This window comes from Nelumbo lutea, chromosome 2 (genome assembly GCF_056320005.1).
Source record: "Nelumbo lutea isolate HS-2025 chromosome 2, American lotus-T2T, whole genome shotgun sequence".
In the NCBI taxonomy this organism is placed as follows: domain Eukaryota; kingdom Viridiplantae; phylum Streptophyta; class Magnoliopsida; order Proteales; family Nelumbonaceae; genus Nelumbo; species Nelumbo lutea.
The window spans coordinates 72174215-72201066 of record NC_142685.1 but is presented as its reverse complement, the minus strand read 5'-3'; the positions used below and the strand labels follow the sequence as shown (position 1 = coordinate 72201066).

The following is a 26852-nucleotide window of genomic DNA, read 5'->3' as shown; positions in this document are numbered from 1 at the left end:
TCTGTCAATTGTTTATTTTTTATTATATAATTACGTAAAATGACTAAAACACCCTTATTAAGTTAAAGTAAAAAGACCAGACTGTCCCTGTCACCTATACGATAACATTATACTAACAATTCTAACCTTGTCCATAGATTCTGATCACATTTATATTTAATCTCTCAGGGCTGAAGATGGTGAGGATTCTGAAGCATCTAGTACAACAGATGAGTTTTCTTATGCAGCAGATCCTTTGGAGTTTTCAGAATGTTCATCTTTGAATAGCTTTGATGAGAAAAATGATGCTGAGGAACCTGATGACCTGCATGGTAGTTTGATTGGGTTGCAAACAAGATTTTTATCATCATCAGTGTTATTCACAGGTTTCTCCGTTGAAAATTTATCTCAAAAGCAACCTGAGACTGTAAAGTCACATACTTTTGACTGTACTTCCAATAAAACTTTTAGACCAGACAACCATCTAGTGGATAAACTTCAGGAATTAAAACTGAATCACATCTCTGTGCCCCTTCATCCATCTACACCAACATGGTCTAAGATGTCGGATATTCAGTCTGAAGATTATCAGTATGATATGTACTGGCCACTTGGAGGGCTTTCAAGAAATCCTTTTAATGTTGATACAGACTTCAATTTTGAGACACCACTGCATGTCACTGATTCCAACCTGAAGGTGTCCAACCAAAGTGCAGAAGTCTTGAAGGGTGAAAGTTCATATTTTGGTGAAATGTTCCCTGGAAATTCTGCATTGGAGAAAGCAGCAGGCAAGGTTCAGTTTGAGAATGGAAATGGTGCTGCATCTAATTCATTTATCTTCCCATCATTGGAATCTAAGTGCATTAACACTGTCCTCAATATCAACCCAATGCTTACAAAAAATGAATGGTTTCACATGATGGGGATGTCAGGCAACAGGAGCTTCATGGATCATAATAAGTATCTTTCATTCTTTGAATTTTCATCAGTGGAAGATCCTGTTAAGGTAAATGGGGAAAGGTTGCTTGCTGGTCAGAATCATGAGTATCAATCTGAAAATTTATCTCCCTATAGTGTTTCTGCTGAAAGACGTATGGTTGAAAGTGAAGAAGAAAAACACCATGATAGAGGTTATATTATGGCGGACCAAGAAAAACTATCTGATGATTGCTTACCTTTGGAGTCAAAGGAGAACCAACAAGAAGAATACCCATCAGCAGATGTTTCTGGTGGAGCTAAATGGGAAAATTCACTGAGCTACTCTGGAAAAGGCCTGATACATGGAGCTAGAGGTCACAAGGAGTGTTTGGCTTCTACAGTTGAGATACCAGTTGATGTCATTATTGACAAATGCATGCTGCAGGAGATCTTGCTTCAGTATCCTAGTGTTTATGTTACTACTAAAAAGAGATTGATTATGCATTTCTTTTCTTTTTTCATTGTGTAGTTGATTGTTCCTCCTTTTGCAGTTGGCATCTTGGTTTTATACTCATCTTGACTTCAAACTGATCTTGATTGGGGGAGCGTTGGGTGGAGATGTGAATCAGACTAGCAATAATCCTTGATATTATTTGATGTATTTGGTGAGAAAAAGAGAAGAAAACAAATCTGAATGAAGAAGAAAGAAAAGGAAGAAAAGAGAAGAGACTTTTGAGAAAGAAGCCAAAATCATGGAGCTGTATTGATACCCTCTTATGTTTTTTATGAGCAGACTATAATGAAAGATACATTTACTCGTCTGCCCCTAATAGGTGGCAACAATAAGAAAGAAAATAAAAATACTCCTAATGCCCGAAAAGTCCATTACATAACCAGCCTAATAACAAATTAAAAAAAAGGAACTCTGATAAGAAATAGACTCCTACGGCCTGGAGTTATGACTTCCAACCCTAAGACTAGAACCTGAAGTTGTCAATTTGGGCCCTATTTAAGTTCTTTTCATTTGCTGAGTTCCTCGGGGTGTCACTAAAAGGCCTTGATGATGATGTCAAAAGGCTTCTTTGTATGCCTATCTAACTTGAAAAATGAACCCACCTCATCTTTTCTTGTGCCTTCAGACTCCTCTTCTGGGTTTGGGTGGAACCTAGGCCCGAGAAGGGCCATTAGGGACATAGACCTTGGGAGTACTTTGACCTTGTTAACCATTCTTGAGAATGTTTTCTTGGACCCCTCTCAGGAAGATATCAGAATTTGGACCCCATCCTCCTCTGGTACATTCTCTTATGCTTCCTTCTTTGAGACCTTATCTCAGCTTTCTGCCTCTAGTGGTCTGTCTTTCCCTGTTAAAGAGGTTTGGAGCAAGCCCATTCCTCCTCGGGTTGGTAGTTTTTGTTGGGAAGCATTCCTGGAAAGAATTAACACAAGTGATCTCCTTCAGGGACCCAATTCTTGTTTATCCCCACATAGGTGTATTCTTTGTAAAGTTGAAGGGAAACTGGTTACCACCTATTGATTTCTTGCCTGTTTGCTAGAACTATTTGGGAATGGGTTTTCTGCCTTTTTGGGTGCAGATGGACCCCTCCCTTGAATGTGCAAAGCCTCTTCTCTCCTTCTTACTTTAGTTAGCCTTTAAAAAGAGGGAGAATTATGTGGAGATGTATGAGGGCTGTAGTCTGGTGGTGTACCTGGGAAGAAAGAAACTTACCTACTTTCTCAGAAAAAGGAGAGAACCACTGAGAATGTAATGGAGTTAATACATTTAAGGGTCGCTCACTAGCTGAAATCTCTGAACCTATTCACAGTTTTTTCCTTGGATGACTTGATGAGAAACTGGTTAGAGATAGCTAATTCTGCCCAGCTTAATACGATTTCTTCTCCCTCTTAGACTTCTCCCCCATCAGGATTCATGAAGCTGAATTTTGATGGAAGTAGTTTAAGGAACCCAGGGCTCTTTGGTATAGGGGGAGTGTTCAGGAATGATGAGGGGCTTATTATAGCCATATTCTCAAGCCCTATTGGAAAAGGAGACTCTCTTAGGGCTGAGATCCTTGCGGCTCTGGAAGGTGCCCAAAGAGCAAGGGAGCTGAACTTAAGAAAAGTTGTTTTTGAAGGTGACTCAGAGGTGGTGGTGAGATGGCTAAAGGAAGATAACTCTGGCATCTGGAACTACGACAATGAAAAGAAAAAATTTAGGTGGCTAACTAGGGACATTGAGGTAAGAAAGTTTACCTCCCCCTCTCTTGTAATTAAAGTTCCTTATTATTAATAAATTCTGCCGTTACTAATCAAGAAAAAAAATGATGTCAAAAGACTTCTTATGGCAATGGAGTGCAAATCCCTAAGCAACAAAAGTCAAGCCAGTGCTCAAGGAAGAAAAGGTGGTCAACAGAGGAAAAGGGTGAAAGCCAGAGCAGGAAAAGGGGAGGGACCTCTTTGTGACCATTATTTATGTCTTCCATAATTTCATGGAACATCTGAGGACCCTTCTTTGGACGTTGCAAGTTAGTTATTTGCTTTTTCCTGCAAAAACCTGCCTTGGGCTTCAACTAAGGATGAAATCCTTCACAAAAACTCTCCAAAAACCCTCCTAACTGGGCTGCATAAGTTGCTGATTGATCAATCGATGAGTTCTCCACTTTGATACCAAGTTGAGAAATACACCTGCAGTAATTCAGAAAATATAAGAAAAGAGAGAAAGAAAGGAACAGAAAGGAGAAGAAAGTGGTTTCACCAGTAGGTTGTGGAAGAAAAAGAGAAGGGAAGAGAGAAAAGAAGAGTTCAAACTTCTCTCTCTAGCCCCCTTGATCTCTTTTATTAACTTAATTCTAAAATTAAGTACAATTACTTAGATGCCCTTAATGGGGCGGCCAGCACTAAAGAAATAATTAAAGAAAACAAGAAAAGCCCATAACTAATGTCCACAACCAACAGACATAACCTTAAACACTACTTAAAAGAAATAAAAACACTAGGGTCCATTCGGCCCATTCTCAGTACAATAGCCATGCCTTTCCTGAACTGGCCCAGATACAGGTATGTTAGCAGCCTCACCATCAAATTGCTTGAAGAAGGATTTGATCTGCAAGAACATCTATTGGCATTGCGGCGGTACCATTTTATGGAATTGGCAGACTGGGCAGATTTGTTTATCATGTCCCTTTGGCATCATGTATTCCCTGTTAATTTTTATTTTGATTGATATTATATTACCACCCTTTCTGATACACTTTTTGGTCTACCAGAAGTGGAATGTTGCAGAGGCAAATCAGGGAATACCAGTAATTCAAGGATTCCTCAATTTGGCAGTACAAAGGTCTTCATGTGAAAGAGACAATTACAAGGATAGGTTGTTTGTGTACACGAGAGGGCATGGCATGATGCCCATCTCAAGTTCTTCCATTGGTAGATATTTTGTTCTGATGGAAATGGGGTTATTTATTTATTTATCTAGTTATATATTTAATGATGTCAGTGTGTTTACACCTTGCATAAAAAATTATGCTTGGCTTTGTGATACTGTGCTGTTCAATTCAAATTGCAGGAATTCATTCATTTGATTTCATAGCCTTAGGCTACAAAGTTGACTGGCCGGTCAATATTGTCCTAACCCCAGGTGCGCTGCGAATATATGCTGACATATTCAGTTTTCTGATTCAAGTCAAGCTAGCTGTTTTTTCACTTACTGATATATGGTGCTTCTTGAAGGTATACTCTTCTACTTTATCATTCATTTATTTTGGTCAAATTACTAGTTCTCTCTATTTTCTTGATATAATCTATGCATTTTTCTCTCTTTTCTCTTTTGATACCTTCATATTTGCTTTATGTTCAATGCTTATAACTTCTTTTTCCATTCACAGTTTAAAAGTTTGATAATGATTTGCATAATGACCATCAGTAATATGCTTATATGAGGATAAATATTTCTGATTGTATTGAATTGGCATAAAATAACACCATTTTAAGGAGAAACCTGGAAATCATAAGAAATACTGAAAGAGACATACTCATGCATAGAATTCAAACTACCATAAAAACCAACTGCATAGAATAAGGCAAGTTTAAGCTTTAACTGACAAAACTACTCAATATGGGAAAGAAACTCAATTGGTACGTGCAGGTGGAAGGGAAGTGGAATCGGAGTGGTTGGAAAGTGGAGAAAGGGGAGAGGCTAGAATTGTGGCGAGGAGGAGATTGTAAGTGATGATATTCTAGGGTCTTTGGCAAAGAAGGAAGAGAAAGAAATCGATCAGGAAATTCTCATTAAGGAAGAGGATGTTGGGGTTGAGGAAGGAAGGAATTGGTGGTGATCATGGAAGATTTTGTGGGGAAGGTCGGAGTGGAAGATGATGGGGGGGGTCAGAACACACAGAGAGAGGGAGCAAGTGAAACGGATTGAGGAAGCAGGGACTGGGAGATGAAAGATCAGGGTGAAAGAGAAAATAAATAAGTCAATGGTTGTTTGTGATTGTGACAATTCAGTTTCTCAAGAAAATGTGACTTCAAATGGAGATGGAGAAAATTTGAAGGGGGAATGAGATGGCAGAATGGACAATGGTTGCAGATAGGTGTAAGACTGGCTGGGGCGGCTTCAGTAGAGTTTGGACCCTTAACTCGGCCGGGGTATTCGCTTTCAAATCCTTTTTCAATTTCCTTATTGCTTCCTCTCCCTCCCCTTCCTCGAGTGAGTGCCTTCGTTGGGAAAGTGTTTCATGGTTGCATTAATACTTATGATAAGCTTTAAAGAAAAAGGCCAAACTGGTGCTTGTCTCCCAACTGGTGTAGCTTGTGCAAGGCTAATGGTGAGACTGCTTTTCATCTTTTAATCTCCTATCCATTTGTTGGCTTTATCTGGGAGTAGTTTGCCTCACTTTTTGGTTGCAGGTCGCTCTCTTCTGTTAGCTTGGAAGGGTTGTTTTCCCCTTCTATTTGCAGGTGCACTACTAAAAGAGGCAGGCCGGTGTGGATATGTACAAGGGCAGCAGTTGTTTGGACTGTTTGGGAGGAAAGAAACTGTAGAATTTTTGGGGAAAAGGAAAGAATAAGGAAGCTTTGGTTGAGGCGATAACTCTTCGAGTGGCTCATTGCATTAAGACCTTGAGCTTGTTCTTAGATTTTCAGATTGATGATTTCTTCAGAGCTTGGGGGATTATCATTGCTTCGTCTTCTAAGACAAGTTGAAACAGTGGTCTGGTCTCCACCTCGTGGCTGGTTCAAATTGAACTTTGATGGGAGCAGTGTGATTAATCCAGGCCCTGAAGGTATTGGAGGAGCTATCAGGGATGAGGAAGGCAACATTTGTGCCTTATTCTCCAGTCCAACTGGGCGTAGTGATGTGGCATCTACAGAATTCTTAGCTGCTATAATTGGGCTTGAGAGAGCCAAGGAATTGGGCCTGGCAAGGCTAATTATTGAAGGTGACTCCAAAACAGTTGTGACTGGTTAAGGAAAGGGGAAGGAGTCTCTTTTCACCTAAGGAATGGTCTTAGGAGATTCAAAATGCTCTCTAGGGATATGCTGATTCAAATTAATTGGGTTAGAAGGTCGGCCAACAGTTTGGCAGATAGTTTGGCTAAACAAGGGGTGCAAAGATGGTCTATGTTTTGGGCCTATATGTAATTTTTGGGGGTTTGGACATCTGGTGTCCTCTTTGTTTCCTTCACAACTTCTGGTTGTACTGCTTTATTTAATTCTACTGAAATCAATTTTCTGAGTTATTGATAAAAAAAAAGAAAGGAAGTTGAGGAAGTCTCAAATGAAGCTAGATGCTTCAAAAAATCAAAAGATTCAATATCAGGTCCAGGTTTCAAAGGTGCTTACCAGATTGAAAGGGGGTTTGTTTGGAGTAGGTCCCAACAAGGCTGTGAAAAAAACCTAAAAGGCCACATAGAAGTAGAAAGGAAAACATAATTCAAGGATCTAAAGACTCGATGTAATGCAAGACAGTCTGGGCTTGGGTGTGGATGCGTACTTTCTTTTGGGATTTTCTAATGTATTTGTGTTTTTTTGGGTATTTGATTGATGTGTGGTTTGTGGGTTTTGTTTTAATTTCTGTGGTGGGTACGTTGTATGGGTAATTTGGATGAAGGGCCAGTTTTTGTGATAATGAAGGGGGAATATATGGGACTTGGTTTAGGGTTGTTGTATTAGGGATGTATTCTCTCTGGGGTGATTATCACCTTTCTTTGTTTTACTTTTTCTTTTATAAAATTTTCTTTTTTATTTACCTTCAAAAAAACTAGTCAATATGATTGGTGGTAATTATGATATTTAATATCTGAATTAAGTTTATGGCATTTTTTTGTCATTGTTTCTCTTGAGATGAATAATGAATAAAAAATGAAAAAAATAAGGAGAAATAAAATAAAAGAGAGATGAGAGAACAAAGAGAGATCATTTTAGTCTAGCAATATCACATGCCAATCTGTCTCTCTTTACTTTTTATATAATAGTAAAAGTGTCCAAAATTAGAAGAAAACTCCCAATGGTGACATTATAGTAAAGACCCCAATTATATATTTTCTTTCTGACATAACCTAATTCTTGTACAAAACACTCCCTCTCAAACTAGCTCTCTTGGAAATACTGTAATTTGGGAATGACACTTCAGAGCTTCTCTCAAACAAAGCAACTTGAAGATTGCAGCATAGCAGTAACTAGCTTACACCAAACTGATGGGGATCCATGTTCCAATTATCTTTGTTGCAAACTTGCACTTAGTGATGGCACTTTAGATCTTACCCATGGTAAGATCAATCTTCAATTGATTAGATGGTGCTCAAGGTGGTTGACAGCTTTTGCCCAAGAAACGACAAGCATGGTATTCTTGGAAGCCTATGGTTCTTTTTTTTTATCAGAAAAGAATTTTTTATTAAAATATTTACAAAATTTGGAGAAGAATACAGTTAATTGTCCATCCCACCAGCCCAAATTATATCAGATTACAACTTTGCCCAAAACAAACTAGGACTGTCAACTCCTTGCTTTGCCAAAACATCTGCCAACCCATTTGCAGTCCTTATCCATCTGAAAGTAAAATTGAACCTCTATGCTAGGATATCAATTTCCCCGGAAGCATGTCTGTATTTCCAAGGAGCTGAATTGAAATTCTTGGTCCATGAGATGACTAATTGCAAGTCTCAATTTCCAGTTCCCTTACTCCGAGCTACTGCAAGTCTCAATCCTTGTAAGAGAGCCAGAATTTCAGCCTGGACTGAATCTCCAATACCAATTGGTCCAGAAGACACGGCCACCACCACTCCTTGGTGGTTTCTAAAAGTAGAAACCTGCTGAATTAAAAAATATATATAAAAAAGAAAAGTAGTTTCTTGAAGAGAGAAGGAAGAGAGAAAGAGAGGAAGAGAAGAAGAGAAGTTGGACAGAAAAGAGAGCAATAATCTGGCCGCCCCCTTCACTTATTATTTATACTAAAATAATAGAACAATACAAAGACAACTATGCCCTTATAGGGCGGCAAAACATAAAACTGCATATATAACACTCAAAAACATAATAAAATTTGGACTCACATAACTACTTTGGTCTCCACCTCCTATCTAACAACTAACATAAAACATCTACTCAGAAAAACATCATAAAACTAATTAATCTTCAACACTCCCCCTCAACTTGGGAGTAAATGTCACACATTCCCAACTTGCGTAGATCATGTTCAAGCCTATTCTTCGCCACCCCTTTAGTGAGAACATCAGCCAGCTGCAACTCTGAAGAGACATAAGGCAACCGAACTTCTCCGGTTGTTACCGTTTCTCTTATAAAATGTCTATCAACTTCAATGTGCTTTGTCCTATCATGCTGAATTGGATTGTGGACAATATTGATTGCAGCCTGATTGTCACAATATAACATCATAGGTTCCTCTGCTTTCAATCCAATCTCACTCAAAAGAGATCTAACCCAAAGAAGTTCTGAGACACCATGAGTGATGGATCTATACTCAACCTCTTCACTTGACTTTGCCACAACCGCTTGCTTCTTACTTTTCCAGGAGATCAAGTTTCCACCTACAAAGGTACACACTCCTGATGTAGACCTCTTGTCATCTATGCATCCTGCCCAGTCTGCATCTGTATAGGATTCTAGCTTCAGATTTTCATGATTTGAGAAAAGAATGCCTTTGCCAATGTGCTTTTTCAGATATGCAAGTATTCTCTCAATAGCTTTCCAGTGCTGAACCCAAGGTGCATGCATGTACTGACTCACAACACTAACAACATAAGAAATATCTGGTCGTGTCATACACAAATACAACAGTCGGCCCACCACTCTTTGATATCTCCCCACATCCTTTACCAATTCACCATCCACACCATTAATTCTGTGATTTGGATCAATAGGAGTGTCTGCTGGTTTGGTCCCCAGCTTCCCAGTCTCCCGCAGTAGGTCAAGTACATACTTTCTCTGTGAAATGAAGATCCTATGCTTGGATCTTGCAACTTCAATCCCTAAGAAGTATTTGAGCTCACCGAGATCTTTGATCTCAAATTCTTGTTGCAATGATTTTTTGAGATCATCAATCTCCTCTAGATCATTTCCTGTCACCACTATATCATCCACATACACAATCAGAATTGACACCAGAGCATCTCTCCTCTTCACAAAGAGGGTGTGATCAGACTGTGTCTGTGTGTAACCAAAACGGATGAGTGCCCCTCTGAACCTGTCAAACCAAGCCCTATGTGACTATTTCAGTTTATACAGAGATTTTCTGAGTCTGCACACCTTTCCTTTACCAACATTTTCATAAAATCCTGTTGGAATGTCCATATATACCTCCTGTAAATCACCATTGAAAGCATTTTTGACATCAAGCTGGAACAAGGGCCATGAATAGGTGGCTGTTAGAGATAAAAGAATACGAACTGAACTCATCTTAGCTAATGGTGCAATGGTTTCCAAATAATCAACACCATAGGTCTGAGTATACCCTTTTGCTACCAACCTTGCCTTGTACCTCTTTATCTTGCCATTGACCTTATACTTCACTGTGAATATCCATCTACATCCGACTGTCTCCTTGTTTTGGGGGAGATCAACTATTTCCCAAGTTTGATTTTTGACCAAAGCATCTATCTCTTCTTGCATGGATATTTTCCACTCAGGTTTGGAGAAAGCCTCAGTAACATTCCTGGGTATAGACACAAAATCCAAGGAAGAAAGAAAAGCATGGTAGGAGGGTGATAAGGCATTGTAGGAAAGATGGTGTGACTTGCAGTGGGCTGTACACTTTCTCTTCCCCTTACGAAGTGCAATGGAAAGATCAAGGTCAGTGGGATCAACTGCAACAATGGTGTTAGGGATAGAAACTTTATCATCAGAAAACATAACAGGCTCAGGCTCAAGAGGAATACCTGGAACTGTATCTGCCGAATATGGAGTTTTAGAAGGACTAGTAGAGAGTGGTGTGGGTTTAGGATGTGTGGAGTCAACCATCATCTGTCGGCACTGATATTTCTGTGAGGTTGCCCGTAGTGGCTCAGGTAATGAAACTGGAGGTGCAGGTGCTGGCTGAACTGATGGAGGCACCACAGAAATAGGAAGAGGAATAGATTGCGAGTTCTCCTCCCCAAAACTCTCCCCTTGAGGAGAACCACTCGAGAAGAAGAATGTGGATTCAAAGAAAGTAACATCCATAGTGACAAATCTTCTCCTCGACATTGGGTCATAACAGCAATACCCCTTTTGGTTCAGAGCATACCCAAGAAAAACACATTTCTTGGCCTTAGGATCCAGTTTCATGTGATGAGGGCCAAGAATGTGAACAAAAGAAACACAACCAAAAACCCTTAGAGGTATATGAAATATCTCTCCATCTGGAAAAAGAAGGCTAAGTGGCACCTTAAAACCCAAAGTCCATGAAGTAACACAATTAATCAAATGCACAACTATTGGAACTGCACAGGAACTAAAGCACACACCATAAGACTCCTTGCCACCTCCACAATGTGTTTATTTTTCCTCTCAGCAACTCCATTCTGTTGCGGTGTATATGCACAACTGCTCTGATGAACTACACCATGTTCTAAGAGATACGTGGTTAGGTCCTTCTCAAAGTACTCTCTGGCATTATCTGATTTAAAAGCTTTTTCACTCCAAATTGTGTGAGAACCATCTGGTGGAACTGTCGTACCAAGTTTGGAACCCCATCACGTGATCTCATCAAATATATCCAAGAATATCGTGTATAATCATCCACAAACAAGAGAAAGTAACAGAATCCTCCCACGGAAGGGATATAATATGGCCCCCATACATCAGTGTGAACAATATCAAAAGCAGAAGTACTTTTATTACTTCGTTTAAAAGACTGTCTACAATGCTTTCCTAACTGACAACTTTCACACTACAAAGTAGATAACTGAACAAATTCAAACAACTTTGGGAAAAAAGACATTTCAAAGAACTAAAAGAAAGATGTCCCAAGCGATTTTGCCAAAGCATAATTTGGTTCACTGACTCTGACCCACTACTATTGTAGTTGCTAACATGATGGCCCTGATGTTTCGGAATCTCATCCAAAAGGTAGACTCCATTCACCTCACGTCCACTCCCAATCATCTTCTTTGACTCCAAATCCTGCAAAACACAATTACCAATCATCTTCCTGATTTTGATGCTGAACAGTAGATCACCTTCCTGATGACTAGATCCCACCAAAAACTCCAAGAATTGGGCAATCTATAGCAGATCGATCAGCCCTTTGCTACTTCATGTAGTCGGATTTTCTAGGGCTGCATGAGAATGCTTCAAGAAACCCTAGCCGATGCTCTAATACCAAGTAGAAATCTGCTGAATTAAAAAAATATATATAAAAGAAAAGTAGTTTCTTGAGAAGAGAAGGAAGAGAGAAGGAGAAGAAGAGAAGAAGAGAGTTGGAAAGAAAAGAGAGCAATAATCTGGCTGCCCCCTTCACTTATTATTTATACTAAAATAATAGAACAATACAAAGACAACTATGCCCTTATAGGGCGGAAAAACATAAAACAACATATGTAACACTCAAAAACATAATAAAATTTGGACTCACATAACTACTGTGGTCCCCACCTCCTATCTAACAACTAACATAAAACATCTACTCAGAAAAACATCATAAAACTAATTAATCTTCAACACTAAATACTCCTATTCCTGCCCTTCTTGGATTACCCAACAAGCTACCATGAAAGTTCAACTTTAGCTTATTTATAGCAGAGGTTTCCATTCTATTCTTACACTTTCTGCAGGTCTAACTATTTGCACCACTTCAGTCTAGGAACTTACTATGTCATTTATTGACAATTCTTGAAAATGTCAATCTTCTAGATTGAAAGAACACCAAGAGTTTCAAGGGTGTCTAACAGAATGGTCGACCCCCACCCTCAAAGAGCCTATATATATCTTATTAGTTATAAATATTTACAAGGAGGCCTTTGAAGGGCTAAAGATAAAAAAAGAATAATTACAAAGAGGCCCTTAGAAGACTGAAAGATAAGAAAGAAAATAAATGCTTTGGTACAACAGGGACCATAGAACTACATTACATCAAGTATCTTTACACTCCCCCTCAAACTGATTCTGAGACATAAGCATCAGCTTGCCCACAATAAATAGATGTCTAGATCTCGTCATAGGCTTCGTGAGAATGTCAACAATCTGTAAGTCGGAAGGGAAATGGAGCCAGGAAGAAATAGATCATTAATGAAGTGGCAATCCACCTCAATGTGTTTGGTTCTCTCATGAAACACTACATTAGATGCAATCTTGATAGTGCTAATGTTATTAGCATAGGGAGGAATAGGTTTTTGGAGGTGAACACCAAGATTAACAAGAAGAGATTGAATCCAAAAAATCTCACTGCATACCGATGATATAGCCTTGTATTTGGCTTCTGTAGATGACTTAGAAATTGTCTGTTGTTTCTTACATTTTTAGGAGATAAGGGAGTCTCCCAAAAAGACACCACCTGCTAGTAGATTGTCAAGTGTTAGGGCAACCTGCCCAATCTACGTCAGCATAAGCTCTCAACTGAAGAGGAGTTTAAAAAGAAAAGAATAGTCCCTGAGACAGAGTGCCACAAACATTATGGATAATCCGGTGGACAACAGTCATGTGGGGGTGATGTGGGACTGAAATAAATTGTCTAACTACCTAAACCACATGGGAAATGTCTAGACGAGTCCTGGTGAGATAGATGAAAGACCCAGCAGTTATCGATATAGAGTAGCATCAGGAAGCAATGCCCCATTAGATTTGGACATTTTGACATTGAGTTCCAAAGGTGTATCAACCTTTTTGGTGTCTATAAGTCCAACAAGCTTAATAAGATCAGATGCATACATGTGCAGACAAACAAAGTGACCACGGTTGCTACGATGTACTTCTAGCCTAAAGAAATAAGAAAACCCAAGTCTTTCATATGAAAGGAATTGTAGAGACGAGACTTAAGTTCTTGGATTCCAACCTCATCATCCCTAGTCAATAACATATCATCTACATACAATAACAAGATGGTAATGCCTTGAGGTCTTTGACGGATGAAGAGAGAATAATCAGAGGCTCTCTGATTGTAGCCAACAACCACTACAACATCTCGGAATTTTTCAAACCAGGCCCTGGGAGCTTGTTTGAGACCATATAAGGATTTCTTTAACCGATAAACAAGAGAGGGATCACCACTATATCTAGGAGGAGGCTTCATGTATACTGTCTTCTCCAAATCGCCATGAAGAAAAGCATTCTTCACATCTAACTGATGAATGGCCCATGAATGTGTAGCAGATAAAGCTAGGAGGATACAAACTATAGTAATCTTGGCAATAGGCGCAAATGTCTCCTCATAGCCAATGCCATACTCTTAAGTGTATCCCTGAGCAGTAAGCCTAGCTTTGTATCGGTCCAATGAGCCATCTGATTTCAACTTAACTGTGTAAACGCAACAACTTTCAATAATCGAAGCATTTGAGGGAGGGACTACCAAATCCCAAGTGTCATTCTCCTATAAGGCATGAATTTCTGCATCCATTGCATCTCTCCAACGAGGACTGGTAATGGCATGCTTATATGAGCTGGGAATATCTATGATACATAACACAACAAAGAAAGAACTATGGTTTGAAGGGAAGCCATAGTGGTTAGGGTTTCTTGAAATACAGGAGGAACAACGAAGAGATGTGGAAGGAAGAGAATATGAAGGAACATCACTTACAGGAGCAATAGTGGTGGGATGATCTAGGTCGGGAGGAAGTGAGGTTAGAGACGTAGGATTTGGGGCTCATAATCTTTTGCAAGAGAAGACAAGAAAGTCCTTCACACCAGTAGGAGGAGAAGCATCTTGTGAGTAAAAAATTTGCAACATAGAAACAGATGGAGCTGATAACTTTGCAACAATAGCAAAAAAGGAGATATGCTTAAGGAAAATAACATTTCGAGAAACATGAATATGACGAGTAGAGGGATCATAACAAAGAAATCCTTTGTGATCTGTACTATATCCCACAAAGGCACACATAACAAACTGAGCAGATAACTTGGAACGTTCACAAGGGGGAAGATGAACAAAGCAAAGACACCCAAAAACATGTAGGCTAGATAAGTCTAGTAAATGGCCAAACAGTTTTTGAAAAGGGGACATATTAACAAGAACTGATGAGGGAACATAGTTAATCAAGAAAACAATAGTACTAGCATCTTCCACCCAAAAAGGTGCATGGGATTCTTGCAGTAGGGTTCTCACAACACTAAGCACATGATCATTCTTACGCTCTACCACTCCATTCTGTTGAGGTGTATCTGGTATCTGGACAACTTCGTTGAACTTGTATCCCATGACTTCTGAAGTAGGTTAAGAAGTCTCCATCAGTGTATTCTCCCCATAAATCTGAATGGAGAATATGTATATGAGACACAAACTAGACTCGTATCATAATATGAAAAAGCCAAAATGTAGGATACACTTCAGATTTATGTCTCAGAAAGTAAATCCATGTATACCTAGTGCAATCATCAATAAACAAGACAAAGTACTTGTATCCAATTTGAGAAATATCAGATGAAGTCCAAACATCATAATGTATAATCTCTAATGGTGAGGTGGCATGCTCAAATGTGTGAGAAAAGGATAGAGTGCGGCTTTTACTTAAACAACAAGAAACACATGAGGTATCAAAAGTACTTAAAGAAGGAATTTTATTTTTAATAGAACCATAGTCAAACAAAATTTTCAATTTTTCAAAATGATGATGTCCCAAGCTTTTATGCCATAAATCCCAAACAATATTTCTTTGTCTAACAATAGATTTGGAAGGAAATGAACTAAGATATGCTGAAGATGCTGATGCTTTAGGATTCTTAAACTCCAATGCAAATAAACGGCCCAGCCTACACTCCTTCTCGTTCACCTTCCCAATGTACCAGTCCTGAATCAAACAACCATCATGAGAAAAAGTAAGTATGTATCCTTCATCAACAAGTTGACCAACAAAAATCAGATTAGTAGCAAGATTAGGTACAAGAAAGGTTTTGGTAAAAGGAAAAGAGGAAGTAGATAACTTACTGATAAAGAAAAAGAGGAAGTAGATGACAACTTAAGGGAAATGCCATGCTAACAATGATATTCAGTTTTTCACCATTGGCAGCAATGATATGTCTATGATGGGGTTTAGGAATGCTATCTGAGGGTTTAGAATAAGCTCATGTCATATGATTAGTCTCTTCGGAATCAATGATCCTATTATGAGATTCAGAAGAACAGTAACCAGAAAACCCACCAGACAGGCCAATGGCAAAAAAAACAGATGAAATAGCAGATGATACCAGTAGTCGAATATCATTCACCCTTAGTAGAAGAATCACCCTTGGAAGAGGAAGAGTGGTTTGGCCCTCAATCACTTGATATGCATGTGGTTGGTTCTTCTTTTGGGCACCTTTAGATGGTCTAACTGGATAGTCCAGGATGATGTGACCATGCTGCATACAATAGGTGCAGACATTCTTCTTCTATAGTGAGAAGCAATGTGCTCAAACCCCTTGCATTCATAACACTATATTTTGGAGAAGTCCTGAGCACCATATTTTTTGTTTCCATGAACAACAAAAGTTGTATAAGCCCAGAGTCAATTAACTTTCCATCAAAACTTATAGCAGTTAAAAGTCTAGTCTCCTCCCCCAACAATTTCCCCATCACTGAATCCAGATCTGGAATAGCCCCTCTTCTCGGTATGTTGGACCTGATAATCTCATATTCAGGCCTAAGTCTCACAATGAACTGATTCACTCTCCTTTTCTCAATGTGTTGCTGGAGATGCTTGACACATTCTATGGGATCTGAAGAGTCCGTATTGACAAGTTCATACTCTTCCCACAAATCAATAAAACTGGCATAATATTCCTGAATCTTCTTATCTCCTTGGCAGTGGGAAAAGATTTCAGATTCAATTTGATACTGTCTAGACATGTTAGATTGATGGTACACTTTCCTCAATTATGCATACATCTCATAAACTGTATGCATCCTTATCATGGGTACAGCAATATGAGAAACAGTTGAGCTGAGTATCCAAGAGACTAATATCCTATTATCCAACTTCCATTGTGCATATCCTTTGATATAAATTTCATTTGGATTAGTAATCTTCCCATCCAAGTATCCTTCTAGGCCTTTCCCTTCAACAAAGAAGTTGAAATGGAATTTCCACATGTTGTAGTTAGTTCCATTGAACTTTACGGGAATGAAATGGGGTAACATTCAAGAAATCGGTGATTAATAACCCAACTAAGATCAGTAGCGAATCAGCAACAGTACTCAAATAGTACTCTTAAAAAAAAAAAAACGAAGGTTATGCTGCAGAAATCTCTAAAGAGGGCTGTATCAATCTTAGTCCTAAAATGGTAAGTTTCAGGACTGTCAACAACAAGATGGGATCGAAACCCTATCAAAACTGATCCAGATTTCAAGGTAGAATGATGAACAGATAAAGAAGGCCTAGGTGATACCAACTACAGTTCTAGGCTGATTGAATTAGCCAACTTTAAAAAAAAGGGAGAAAATCTGACCTGCTGGGTGTCTTTTCCAGGAAAAAGGATATCAGCTTCGTCTGATCCAAAACAACACTTAAAAACCTCCAACCGGGATTTGAGAGTGATCAAAATACTCCCTGATGTACCATTTTATTGTAGTCCTTATTGTATTGCTTTCTTATTTATTATTATTTTCACTTCAGCCCTGCAAGGGCCTCTTTTTAAATTTTCTAAATTGTGTTGCCCTACAAGGGCCTCTGTAATTTTTGTAATTTCACTTTCTATATAAAGGACCCTTGGGGTATGATCGAATCATCCATTCTTCATCCCCAGAATTTTGTATTCTGCTCAGGGTTTGTTGACACTTAAACAGTCTACTAATCACCCTAGAACTCAAACAAATCAGCAGCTGAATGATATGGCCCACTCTGATACCATGTCAATGTTCTAGGTTGTGAGAACACCAAGAGTTTCAGGGTTGTCTAACAGAATGGTCAACCCTCACCCCCAAAGAGCCTAGATATTTTATTAGTTATAATTATTTACAAAGAGGCCCTTGAAGGGCTAAAGATAAAAAAGAATAATTACAAAGAGACCCTTGGAGGGCTCTCTACAATGTCCACTCTATCCTCCACAAGATCTAGTACAGCTTTCCTACCATCAAATGGAGTTCCGATAAAAGTACTCTTCAACTTCAAGTTAGTAGACGTACATCTGCAATTCTTTCAGTCCTGCACCGGCCTTCTTGTTTCAACCATGATATCCCCCCCCCCCCCCCCAACTTTCCACTCCTATATGGATCATCAAACTTATGGTTACCATTGTTTTTTGCCACTACTACGAGCTCCTAACAGGGTTCTTCCTCCTTACCATTACCACTATTCTGGTTGACTTCTTCTATCATTTAAGCAACTACTCCTTGTTCTATGTTTAATCTCTTCACCCAGTCCAACAGGAGTACAGAAACTCCCACCCACAACCCTTTCTTCCTTCTGGAAAACACACTACCTGTTTTATTCCATCGCCAAAGAACTCATAGAGAGCTATGAACGATCCTTTAACATTCCTCTTGCACTTTGCTACATACCTCCTATACGAAGTTCTAGTGGGAAATAGCTCCTATCACAAAGGTTTCAAACCATTCAATACTCTCTTTACCAATCATCCGCACCGTAGCCATCTTCTTCTCTCTAAATTTTAACCTTTGTCTTCCTCTGATTCTCATTTCCTCAAAGAGAAGATCCTTAGCTTTGATTTTTGGTGTGTCCGGAAGCGTGTCATTAATCACTTTGGAACACCAGTTTTAATATTTATAAATTTTCTGATTCTCAAAATAACTACGAAACACAGTTATTGGTGAGAAAGGGGTTGTATCCATAGGGACGCGAGGGAAAAATTCTTACGTACTTCAATTTGGACAAAATAACGAGATTTGAGATTGCAGAAACACAAAATTTAATTAACTGAACTGGAATCCATTAAAATAAAATTCTAACAATGCTGAAAGTAAAAATTGCAAAAAATAAATAAATAACAAAAATAAAAAAAACTAAATAAAAAATCTACAACTCGGTCAGAGGTAGCAGTCTCTGGATCTATCCTTTGGCCCTCGAACTCCTCGAGCTAGGCCTTCCGTCTTACCTGGTCGAATTTCAGATTTGCAGAAAGGAAGATAAAAATTAAATTTGATAAAAATAAATTGCAAAAATAAAATAAAAATTGGAAATTAAAGAATGGAAAATAAAAACACACATAAAAAGTAAATCTAAAACTATGGGAAACTGGTTGGGATCAGGATCCAGAGGTAGCACTAGTGGCTAGGCGAACTGCATGCAGGAACCCCTCTTGCTTGGGCGTTCTCCTCTTCCTCTACCCTTGGACTTCTCAAGAACAACCTTCTGTCTTACCTGGGGGCAAAATCCAACCTAAAAAATAACATAAAAGAAAATAAAGAAAGCGAAAGTGATGGTTGATCAAATCTAGTGGCGGTAGTTGCAAATTGGTTGGATTGCTTGTAGGAACCCCTTTTGACAAGATCTGAGCGTCCTTCCTTTCTACAACCCTTGAACGCCTTGTGAACTGGGTGAATTGACCAACCCCTTCTCCAGGCCCCCTGGGGTCCTTTCTATAGAGAAGGGTGGACAAAACTGGGATTAGATAGAAAGAGAGGGGCGGCAACTGAGTTTTTGCAGAAATGTGGGCGCCCTAGGGTTGAGAATGGAGGGTTAGGATTGTTCTAAGGTGATCCTAAGGTTGAGTAAAGAAGGAGAGGGTGCCCAATATTATGTAGGGTTGAAATTTGGGCACCAGAATGGAGGGAGCAGATTTGGGCGCCTAGAGCTGGAGAAATGTGATTGGTTGGTGTGATCTGGCGCCTTAAGGTGATTGGTTGAGGTTTAAGGAGTGAGGTGTAAGGCTAGGATGCTGTCTAGAGAGAGATCTAAGGGTATGAGGGGCTGCTAATGCTTGGATGGTTGAGATTAGATGTTAGGGAGGAGTGGAAGGTGAAGATTTAGCAGTTAGGGGCGGCTAGAGTTTGTTAGAAGTGAAAAGAATGAGTGGGGAGGCGCCCTAGGGTTTGCTAAGGAGAGGGGAGTATGCTAATACAGTAGGAGGGGCGCCTATCTGGATTTGGCAGATAGGAAGCACCCTCTTGTGCTTAGTTTTTCACAGAAACACCCCCTCTCTCAGCTGGAACTCACACCAGCTTCCTAGAAACTGCATTTCAGCCCTGAAACTTCACTAGTTTTCCCTAGGATTTGCACAGGGACCCTTAGAGGTCATAATATTGAATTTAACTGGGAAAATGGCACATTTTGACTATTCAAAGGCCTAAAATACCCCTGAAAAGATACCCTTAAGGCATCAAAATACAGAGTTAACAATTTCCAGTGCCCTCCTCCATTCTTGCTGGCTCCACATAATCCTCCATTTGGTTCCCTTTTGTTAAGACTCATTCCCTTCCATCATTCACTCTTTTTGCTTTATTGAAACTGAAAGATTGTCCAACCAATTTCTCTTGGCACTCCACCTCCTCATTTCTCCAAACAAAACCAATCTCCAAGTCCACCTATTAGCAAATTTTCCAATGACAACATACCTCCAACTTAACAACGATATAACCACGGATATGACAATATGAGGATCATTCTACCGGTGACTTTAACGTATCAAATACACCCATGACTGAAGAACAACTTAAAAATAAGTGGCTAACCTATAGATTTTCAAGCATTACATTGAACACATGTAAGACACAATAAGTCTTGGTACTGGAAACACTAGGAAAATAGAGAAACTTTGATTAGGCATCTTCTTTTCTTTCACTATCTTATTAAATAGTTTGGCTAGTCATAACAATTCTTCCTCTTCCAGACCTTTCCATACTTCTAATGGAATCCCATTAGGTCCTAACATCTTTCCCTTCTTTATCTTATTTAGTGCCTTTACTTCAATAGGTTCAACTCTACGAAGGTACATATTATTTTTAACACTACTGATATTGCTAGATTTTCTTCTATTAGCACCCCGCCTTGTTGTTCATTTGGTAATTTTTCAAAATAGTTTTTTCATCTTTGCTTGATTTCCTTATCTTTTATCAAGATTCTTTGATCTTCATCTTTAATGCACCTAACATTGTTTAAATCTCTACCTTTCCTTTCTCTTAGTTTTGCTATTTTATACATGCCTTTTTCTTCCACTAATGTATAAACTAGCAAAGCTAACAGTAAGGAAAGGCAGAGATTTAAACATATTAGGTGCATTAAAGATGAAGATCAAAGAACCTTGGTAAAAGATGAGGAAATCAAACAAAGATGGAAAAGCTATTTTGAAAAACTATTAAATGAACAACAGGGAGAGGGTGTCCATGATTATGTGTTTAATAAATATAGTGTTGCATGGACTCTCCTAAATGGATTTTGGGTCCATGTTGGACACATGTTGGAGTATGATACTCTACAGATTCTTGGGGACACTTCTACGTAACATTTCCTTTTCATCTCCTAGTTTATATGACATAAATAGACGGTGGATTTGCAAGATCAATGCTATTTTAAATATCAAATACTTCTTCGTAACAATGGCAACATTGTAGACCCCTTTTTGCATTACAGGTTTATAATGTTAGAATTCCAAAATATGAACTAGTTTAATAGTATATACTTTTCCATAGATGTGTTCATGACTCCATGTTTTCTCATATTGCTGGTTTGGCACTTCAACATGTGTTGGATTTTGACTTCTATGTCTTTGTCCATGCAACACTGTATAAGCATAGATCTTGTGACTTGTTGAACTAAAGGTTGGCCCATCCTAAGTGTCTCTGGGGAAGTTTGTCTACCTTTTATTGCCTTAGAAGAGTAACTGGTGGATGTCTTTACTAGAGGAGTTTCCCAAGCCTACGTTACAGAATTATGTAAGAAATCTGGGCATAATTGACATCTATGCTCAACTTGAGGGGGAGCGTTGAGCTGATAGGATGGGCCAACCTTTTAGTTTTCATCCTTCTTTTATTTCCTTTGTTCTAGGGGCCCAAAGCTAGCTCTTTTATGTGTTTTCTCTTATAGCCACCCTGTTGGTGGCAACCTTTTAATTTTACCATTCTTTATTTTAAATCTAATAAAATATGTTTGAAGGGGCTGGGAGAGAGTTAGGATCCTTTCTTCCCAAACTCGTTTCTTCTCCTCTCTACTATATTCTTCTCTCCTATTGTTCTAAACCAGGTTTTTCTTTATTTCTTTGGTTTAATACATTGATTTATTGCTGTTTTGATCGACTACTTGGTATCAGAGCCTGTTTGAGAAGTGGTGTAGTGACATTAGCGTTTGATCCTCGCCGCTCCCATTATAATTAATTAAATTTCAGCACTAGGTATGGATAGGCCTGTGCTTGTCCTTGCTTCAAGCCTGATGAACTTTTGCGTAAGGGAGCATGTTAGAAAATAAAACTTATTGATGGACCTCATCTAATAGCTTAAGCTTTTAGACTGAATGGTTCTTTTGAGATGATAGCAGAGAAGGGTTCTGTCCTCTTCTCTTTCTTCTTGAGCCCATATGCTTCTAGAATCAGCAGGGTGTATGGAGAGTTGAAGTGCTGATCATTTTTTAATGCTATTTCCTGGTTGGGAGTGAGGCTAGGAGACCTTTTTCTTCTGTTGTGCTGCCCAGAATATCTCTGGAGATTTCTGCCCTAGAACTGAACTAACCTGAGGAGGTCAATTTCAGTTTATGGCATATAGGGGATGATTGAGACTGGTGCTTGGGGGTCTGCAGAGTTCTTTTTAAGTGCCTATTGAGATCAATAATAGAGAGACAGTTTGGGGGTCACAGCAAGGAGCAGCTGCAACCTCCTTACTTTCTCCTGGGATCCAGGGTTTGTGTAATCATGTTTGTCTTTGGAGGTCAGTTACTTTGAGGCTGTTTTATCTTATTCTCATTTACAGTACCTTTTTTGGTGAGTTTTTGAATTGATAGAGCAATCTAAAAATGGTTGAAAGCTATATATGGAGCCCGAGATTGGTCTGACCGGGGTTATAGATCAATTTTTCAATACTATCGTAACAAATAAGGCCCACTAGAACAAAACAAAGGAAATAAAAGAAGGGTGAGAAATAAAGGATGGCATATCCTATCAGCTCAACATAATTCTTTTTTATATTCTTCTTATGAATTCTAATTGTTGGTTAATTGTCCAAATAAGCCTAAAACTAAAGATTGAGTTTAATCAATGTGATCCAGTTGAACTTGAGCTCAACTATTAGTTCATGATTGTCAAGCATGTTATTATGTAAAGTTTGTCTCTTTTATGGTCCAGTCCCTAAAAGTTCTAGGAAAAGTCAGATCCCTCTAAGACCTGGTGTAGATAAAGCAAGAGGACTAAATATGAACTTCTTTAAATTGTGATAGTCTATAGAGGGATGCTCTTTATTTGTTGTGTATTTATCTTTTTTTTAGGTATTTAGAGCTTCCGTTGTGTTTCCCTTTTTCATGTTGTTTCTCCCCTTTCTGGTGTCATGCCTTTGAGGAAAAAAGGAAAAAGAAGAAAAAATAATAATGTAAATATTGACAGAACAGATGCTCATATTGTATACATTTTAGTTTCCTCTATTTTAATTAAATGCTATTTCACTAATGATATTCCACTCTGAGTTATTAGGCAATTTTGCAATTTTGAGAGTTCTAATCATTGATTCTGACTTGTATTTTAGCTTTGTGGTAAATCCTTTTTCTTTTCATATTGACATAGTCTTCCATCTAGTTTGTTTCATGTACCCCAGTTTGCTTATGGTGGTGAGTTGTGTATTTCCTGTGGCCAACAGGACTTTGTGCATTTAATTAGTAGGATTCGTGGTTCAGGATTACATGACCAGGATATGGGTTACTTCAATATTATAGTGAAGATGAGGTATACTAAAAAAGTATTGCTGCTTTCCGGTTAATTTTTTTTTCTTTCTACTTTTTTTTTATTCACCTCATGCACTTTTTTTTATTAATTTACCATATGTTATGTGATGGCATTTACTACCCCTTTGTTTACCTGCCTTTGATACCTGTATACCTGTATCATGTTAGATACTTCAAAATTTAGCCTAAATTTTCCATTGATTGAACACCTTGTACAGCTGTGTCCTTGCCATATCTATGTAACATAGGTGTAGGGCTGGATGCTCTATTAGAGATGAGTGGGCTGAAAACTTCAATTAGTGACTCAAGGCGATGAATTGTAGTTTGAGGGGAGTTTATTGGAGCTAGCTAAAGTTTCTATTTCAGAATTAGCAATTTATCAATCACTCCCTAGATCGATGATATCTGCAAGAACTAAGAAAATAGATCTGGAATTGAAATTTTCAATGAAATTGATATGAAATTGCTCTATTAAATACTTATTGTTGTAGTATTAGTTTTGAAAATAATGAAATTAATATATATATATATATAAGATTTTTATCTTTTAGATATGATTATTTGCAATACTTTTAGAGGAATCACACTCAATGGTAAATTCCTGAGAAAAATCTGGTAATGTGAGAGTGGGAGGTGTAGCTACAACATGCTTGAGGGACTTGAAATCCTGTTCAGCTTTGTCATCCCAAATAAAAGCTCGCTTCATCAGTAACTGTGTTAGCAGGGCTGTGATTGCACTATACACTCTAATAAACTCCCGGTAAATCGGTAATACCCAATCAGACCAAGAAAACTGCAGAGACCCCTTATTGAAGTGGGTTTGTGGCCTTTGGGCCAGTTGAGCATACTTTGAATTTTGGTAATTTCTGCTGAAACTTGACCCGCCTGAACAATATGACCAAGGTAGTGGACTTCAGACTGGCCAAAAGTACATTTGAGGGTTTAGCATACAATTTATTGCTTTGCAATTTTTCCAAAGTCTTCCAAAGATGGATAAGATGGGAGGCCCAATCCTTGCTGTAAATTAATATACCCTCAAAGAATGCCAATGGGAACCACCTCAGAAATGGCCTAAATATCCCATTCATCGCTGCTTGAAACGTTGAGGGAGTATTAGTCAAGCCAAACGGCATGACAAGGAACTAGTAGTGGCTCTCATGGATTCAAAAAGCGGTCTATTGCACATCATCCATGTAAATTTGGATCTGGTGATAGCCAGACCACAGGTCTAGCTTTAAAAAAAACCTGTGCTCCCTTCAATTCATCCAATAGCTCGTCAATGACTAGAATTGGAAATCTGTCTTTGATGGTGATCAGGTTTAGTGCCTGGTAATCAACACTGAACCTCCATGTTCCGTCCTGGTGATCAGGTCTAGGCCACCTGCATTGCTTTTGGCACAGATTGGTCTATTAGAACCTAAAGTGATATCTCTGGTGCCTCATCACTCTTGTCTACACAATCCGATTCTTGTTGCTCAGGCCCAAGTGTTTCACCCTCTTTGTTATCCTCCATTTACAGAACAAACAGTTGCTGCCTCTTACATCTGTGACCTAGGGAGAACTTCTCGTCACAATTGTATGGCCTAGAGGTAAGTCTCTTACTTAGTTGGGAGGTCAGGTGAGTTTATATCTGTGGAGGTGTTAGTTGAGAAGGTGGTGTTGGATGGTTCAACTGGTATTGTGGGGGAGACAGATACCAAATCTTCTCTTCATAGGGGAGATATTAGTGCTGCTAATCGCAACAAAAGTAATGAAAGTGATGAAGTGGTTGAACAAGTTTTGTCAAAGGAAACAGATGGGAGTGCTATGGTGGTTCACAATGAGGAGGATTTTCTTGTCTCTTTCAGGTAGCTGTTTCTTGTCTGATCTGTGGGTAATTGGATCTCAATTTCCTGTCATCCTTGCAGTTTCCACCATTGGAAGCCCCAAGTAAAAAAAGGAAGATGCCCAACTCAGATGCCTTGCAGATACTCCTCCAGAAATGTCTAACCTTCAATTTCTGAACCAATTATTTATAACGTGGACAGTGACTCAAAACATCTAAGAACTGCCTTTCAAATTTTTAGTCCTATGACCCACACACGATCTGGTCCTAGGAAAACCAGTTTTCTAAACTAACTGTTAATGAATGAGAACAGATGGAACATTGTAAGCCATCCAAAATCCTCTTATGCTTTCGAATTCCACCTTTACCTAGACATGCTTAAGGTCTCCACTAAGATGAGACTCAAAATCCTCTTACTAAGAAAAGAAAGGTTAAAGAGTCTCCTTGGCTTATATTGATCATTCAGCAAACATTTTTTTGTTGTTAGGATTTCAATTTTCAACAACCTGACATTGTTGCCCATAAATGTGTTTTATTTCTTCAGCTTTTGAAGTTTCCCTATGCAATTTGTTCTCAGTGTTTTCTTATCATCTCAGGCATCAGGTCAATCACTTTGTATCTACTTTACAGCAATATGTGCAATCACAATTGTCACAAGTATCCTGGTGCAAATTTCTGCATTCCCTGAAGCATCAGGTTTGTGTCATTTTATTCTCAACTCTTATATTTTGAATCATGTGCATATGAGTATATACTAGTATGCATACATCGAATGAGAAGAAGCTATTCTATGTGTAAAAGCCCATCAATTTTTCTAGGTGGATAGTAAACGTTATATCTTTCTTGTAGTTAATACTTAGCTCAAAATAACATTCAAGGATTGCTTTGAAGTTAGAAATGTGAATGTGACTTGGCATCCTACTTTTAGGGAGAGAGATTGAGGAATGCATCGTTCTGTTCTAGAGATGGAAGAAGTAGAAGTGTCACCAAATGAACAGGAAAAAGGTGGTGGAAATAGTTTGCTAGTGGGAAATTCACCGTTAAATCCTTTTATAAGACTAATTAGAAATCAGGGTGTCTACGGAAGTCAGAGGGGTGTGGGGAAGTCCAATTCCTCCAAGGGTTGAAGCATTTGCATGGTTATTTGCACTGGAAAACATTCTTACATTGGATCATGTAGATAGTTGTTAGTGTGGTCCCATTTTATATTATTTATGTTAATTCATGGTAGTTATGTCAGTTATATATGTTTTTCTTTCTTATGTAGGTAGCAGGGGTATTAGTGGAACTTCACTAATGTCTAATTGCAAACATATAAATAGATGAGTGGGGTGGCAAGACTAAACTAACCACACCCTTTTTCTTTTTCTCCTCCTTCTCTTCTCTCTTCTTCTACTCTGCTCTCTGTTTATTTTTCTTCTCTTTTCATACTGAATTCACATCAGAATGCAAGCAGATTATAGTTTCTTTTATTCAAGTTGGCATCAGAGCCAACCTTGGGTTGATTAGGGTTCTCATGTGAGCCTGATCCAGTCAGCTGCATGAGAACTTCCTAGGGCTGGAAGTTCTGTGTCATCGATAGATTCTTGGAGGTTGCTGGAGACTTGAGTTGCTGCCCAAGGGATTGCATGACCTTTGGAGAGTGCCCGGTGACCAGGAAGGATCAGAGAAAATAGGCAAGTTCAAGA

At 38.7% G+C, this 26852-nt stretch overlaps 1 protein-coding gene across 3 annotated transcripts in view; it reads left to right on the top strand.

The window, feature by feature from the left end:
• Positions 1 to 26852, top strand: part of LOC148871486 (Spc97 / Spc98 family of spindle pole body (SBP) component) — a 96315-nt gene that overhangs the window by 45613 nt on the left and 23850 nt on the right. For 2 of the 3 annotated variants that reach the window (XM_088967791.1, XM_088967792.1), the window contains 6 exons: positions 169 to 1356; positions 3946 to 4087; positions 4161 to 4320; positions 4460 to 4623; positions 23255 to 23340; positions 25761 to 25860. In XM_088967791.1, coding sequence (XP_088823917.1) covers positions 169 to 1356; positions 3946 to 4087; positions 4161 to 4320; positions 4460 to 4623; positions 23255 to 23340; positions 25761 to 25860 — 1840 coding nt within the window. The remainder of the gene's footprint in view (positions 1 to 168; positions 1357 to 3945; positions 4088 to 4160; positions 4321 to 4459; positions 4624 to 23254; positions 23341 to 25760; positions 25861 to 26852) is intronic. The other variant, XR_016106660.1, reaches the window with a different exon arrangement.